The sequence below is a fragment of the Branchiostoma belcheri genome, unplaced genomic scaffold (assembly GCF_001625305.1).
Source record: "Branchiostoma belcheri isolate BF01 breed outbred unplaced genomic scaffold, Haploidv18h27 scaffold1322, whole genome shotgun sequence".
NCBI classification, from domain to species: Eukaryota; Metazoa; Chordata; class Leptocardii; order Amphioxiformes; family Branchiostomatidae; genus Branchiostoma; species Branchiostoma belcheri.
In genome coordinates, this window is record NW_017802739.1 from 1 (window position 1) to 3,898 (window position 3,898).

The 3,898-nt window shown below is 46.2% G+C and overlaps 1 protein-coding gene across 2 annotated transcripts; it reads right to left on the reverse strand.

Annotated features, from left to right (window-relative positions):
* Nucleotides 1–601: 601 nt before the first annotated feature.
* Nucleotides 602–2,381, reverse strand: LOC109464131 (zinc finger protein 436-like). 2 transcript variants are annotated; one of them, XM_019761071.1, is made up of 5 exons: nucleotides 2,303–2,381; nucleotides 1,372–1,766; nucleotides 1,123–1,287; nucleotides 781–1,032; nucleotides 629–636 (listed from the first exon to the last, which is right to left on the reverse strand). In XM_019761071.1, the coding sequence occupies exons 2-5, from the start codon at nucleotides 1,757–1,759 to the stop codon at nucleotides 629–631; spliced, it is 813 nt and encodes a 270-aa protein (XP_019616630.1). In that variant the 5' UTR covers nucleotides 1,760–1,766; nucleotides 2,303–2,381. The 2 variants fall into 2 exon arrangements, with proteins under 2 accessions (XP_019616629.1, XP_019616630.1); XM_019761070.1 differs by having other exon boundaries at nucleotides 602–1,766.
* Nucleotides 2,382–3,898: the final 1,517 nt, after the last annotated feature.

The window sequence follows — 3,898 nt, forward strand, 5'->3', positions numbered from 1 at the left end:
CTTTAATACATTTCTTAAAGGCATGCCATTTGACGTAACAGGTAATATATTACTGGTTTATTGATTGAAACATTTTCACAGCCCAGAGGCTGAATTGCAAGAATAATTACATACATTCCATTCTGTGGGCATCATAACAAGTAAAACATTCGGGTTTTTATCTATAAATATAAATGAAAGTTAAGTCTATCCTGTATATACATGATAACAAGCATATCTGGTACGACCTCAGTAAGCAATACATCATACAATACAAAAAAACTTGATAACAATATCTATATCTGTACATTGTTTAAGAGCTTCACTATACATAGGTCCAAAGAGTGGGAAATTTCGCTTGTAGGACTTCTGAGCTGTCCTAGTTAGTAGTGATGTGTATGAGTTTTCATATGTCGGGATAAGTGAGACCTGTCAGCTGTCCTGTACCCACACTCCTCACACAGGTAGGGTTTCTCACCAGTGTGTTTAGCAAGATGGATGTCCAAATCATATTTCCGTGCAGCAGAATAGTCACACTTGTAGGGTTTTTCTCCTGTATGGGTTCTCATATGTTTATATAAGTCAGACTTGTGACTTGATCTGTACCCACACTCCCCACACATGTAGGGTTTCTCACCGGTGTGTTTTGCTAGATGTCTGTTTAAACTGGATTTGTGTCTTGCAAAATAGTCACACTGATCACATTTGTAGGGCGTTTCTCCTGTATGAATTCTCATATGTTCGGATAAGTGGGACTTTTTAGCGGTCCTGTACCCACACTCCCCACACAGGGTTTCTCACCAGTGTGTTTTGCTACATGTTGGGCAAAAGTGTATTTTTCTATTGCAGAATAGTCACACTGGTCACACTTGTAGGGTTTTTCTCCTGTATGGGTTCTCATATGTTTAGATAAGTCAGACTTGCGAGTTGCCCTGTATCCACACACCCCACACATGTAGGGTTTTTCTCCAGTATGGGTTCTCATGTGTTTAGATACGTCAGACTTGCGAGCTGTTCTGTATCCACACTCCCCACACATGTAGGGTTTTTCTCCTGTATGGGTTCTCATATGTTGGGATAAGTAATACTTTTTAGTTGTCCTGTACCCACACTCCCCACACATGTAGGGTTTCTCAAGAAAACCAGTGTGTTTCATATGATTGTCCAAAGTGGATTTCCATGCTGTAGAATAGTCACACTGGTCACACTTGTAGGGTTTTTCTCCTGTATGGGTTCTCATATGTTCGGATAGGTGAGACTTGTAAGCTGTCCTGTACCCACACTCCCCACACATGTAGGGTTTTTCTCCTGTATGGGTTCTCATATGATCAGATAGGTGAGACTTTTTAGCTGTTCTGTACCCACACTCCCCACATATGTAGGGTTTCTCACCGGTGTGTTTTACCATGTGCCTTCCCATATCACCTTTGCTCTCCTGTACCTGTGAGGTTGACTTGTTGACAGGTCGGGGAAAGTTCACATCACACGTTTCCTGCTGCGGGCCCATGTCTGTTGTCTGGGTCTCCCTGCTGTCACTCTCCTTCCCAGGCTGTTCAGTACAGCCCATCTCCTTCCCAGGGTGTTCAGTACAGCCAATCTCCTTCCCAGGGTGTTCAGTACAGCCAATCTCCTTCCCGGGGTGTTCAGTACAGCCCATCTCCTTCCCAGGGTGTTCATCACAGTCCATCTCCTTTCCAGGGTGTTCAGTACAGTTCATCTCCTTCCCAGGGTGTCTAACACACAGGTCTCCAGTAGGATGTTCACAGATGGAATCTTCCATTTCTCATCTGTAGAAGGGGTCACAGGCAGCAAATGGTAGCTTCATTCACATAACATTAAGTTCATTGGACAAAGTTCTGCTCTATCATTGCAACAATCAGGACCGATCAGGTTAAACCTAGTACCATGACCTCTAAATGACCTCCAGGGAAGACTGAAGAATACAGGCAACCAGCATGTAAATACCTCCCCCCCCCAACCAAATGGTACACTCCGGTACACATCGGTTTAAATATTTAAGTTTAACTCCTTTTTTTTTTCTCCTCATCCTATACCTAAAGCAGAAAGCTAGCCTGTCATGATGATAGCCCCAGAGACGGTAAACCGGTTTGAAACGGAACAAAAACAGTTTAGAGGCCCAGCCAGGGTCGCACGTATGTTTGGTTTCGCCCCCCTCCCCCTCATAATTTTCTATCATGTTCATATCCGGAAAAATTCCTTAAAAATTAGACCCCTAACGTTACTCTTATCCTTTTTCCACAGAAAGGACCTCAAACTATTTCTCTCATTATCAAAGTACTTTGCTGCTGTTTCTAAGACTTACCTGCTTCCTATGATGGTTTTTCTCTTCACGTAAACCGAGACTCGCCTCGTACTCGGGCAGCTGTAGTAGGGTCGTTCTGTCGTCTCGTGAGGTCAGAGGTGAATAGTGGTGTGGTCAAAGGTCAAATTGTTTCCCTGATTACCATGATGATATATTTTATTTCTGCCGGCACTTTAGTATGATTATTAATGTTTCCTACTGCAAAAACTTAACAATATGTGTCAGTATTGTTTACATGTTAACAAAATCAATTATATCTACATACTATTAGTTCTGTTTGGCGGCCATGAAAGTTAAAAACTATTAGAATTAGTAGTGTAACAGTCTATTCCACACTCCCAGTTGGCAATGAAGACAGAGAGGACTGTATTTGGATGGAACTGTATTCAAAGATGTGTTGTACTCATCCAGTTTCAACTGGTTCCCTGAGGTGACCTCTGTAGGTCACTGGACTGTCCTATTCTACTGGGGGGAGGGTATCTTTGAGGTCTTAAAGTAGTACCATCAACCCACTGCCCCTACGGCCTGAAACGGTTATAGAACCAGGTTCTAATATAGATTACAAAACGATGTGAAAGCAGTGAACATATTTAATTGCAGTAGCAGTAAATATTGGCATTACAGATTCCAAGATATATTTTAACTTCAGTTGGCGGGGGTAGCGACAAGAGGGGGGGGGGGCATATACTAGTGTAAGTGGCAGAAATAGAACACCCCCGGGTTGGAATGGTATGAGCCAACCCGGGGTCAGAGGTGAACTGGAGCACATGGTAGACCTGTATATTGTTCTACAGCAGAATAGATTCATCTCCACACTACTCATCGCCTGGCCTCCTTATCTGCTAAGTATACGGAACTTACACTGGTGGCAGCGGTGTTCGGACTCTTCGCCGTCCCTAACCACCGGACTTATTCGTCAACAACCGGCGGATCGCTGCGTTCACCGCCTCGGCGGTACTCGCCCCCCTCCCCCCTCTGGCCCATGTGCGTCTACCTTCAACTTCCCGGACCGCTACGCTCTCGTTCCTGTCAAGGTAAGCTGTCGGCTCGCACTGAACTGTTGAGAATTTGGAACTGCCCGTCACTATATGGCTACCGCTAGTGATTCTGTCGTCGTTATCGACAAGGACATTTCATTCAACTACAACCCTGTGGCTCGCAACCCCTCGAACGTAATGGCGTCGCCCACACAGACGGGTCTCCCCCCGAGGTTTCCAAGTCCAGCTTCATTCCCTCCAGCTGTACCGTCGCAACCACCACCTCCTGGTACGTCTGTTACGCCTACCATATACACATCTCAGGCCACAGCCCGCCCTTCACTCCAGCCTGGGGCTAACACTCACCCTCCCAGACCGGCACTCCGGTATGGGTCTACCACCCACCCCCCCAGGCATCCTCAGCCCCCCCAGACCACTCGGCCCACTCTACCTGGCCAGCCACCAAGCTACCGGTACTATGCACCTACCGATCCAGCTGCAGGCTTGCCTGTCACCTGGTACCAACCGCCTGCTGTGCCTAGTCCCTCGTCTCCACCACACCTCAAAACGCCCCTCCCAGCCGCCTTCCTTGGCAATGGTGACGAGGACTTCCCAGTTT

Coding starts and splice junctions, on each gene's coding strand:
- LOC109464131 (XM_019761070.1), bottom strand. CDS start 1,759: ATGGAAGATTCCATCTGTGAACATCCTACTGGAGACCTGTGTGTTAGA.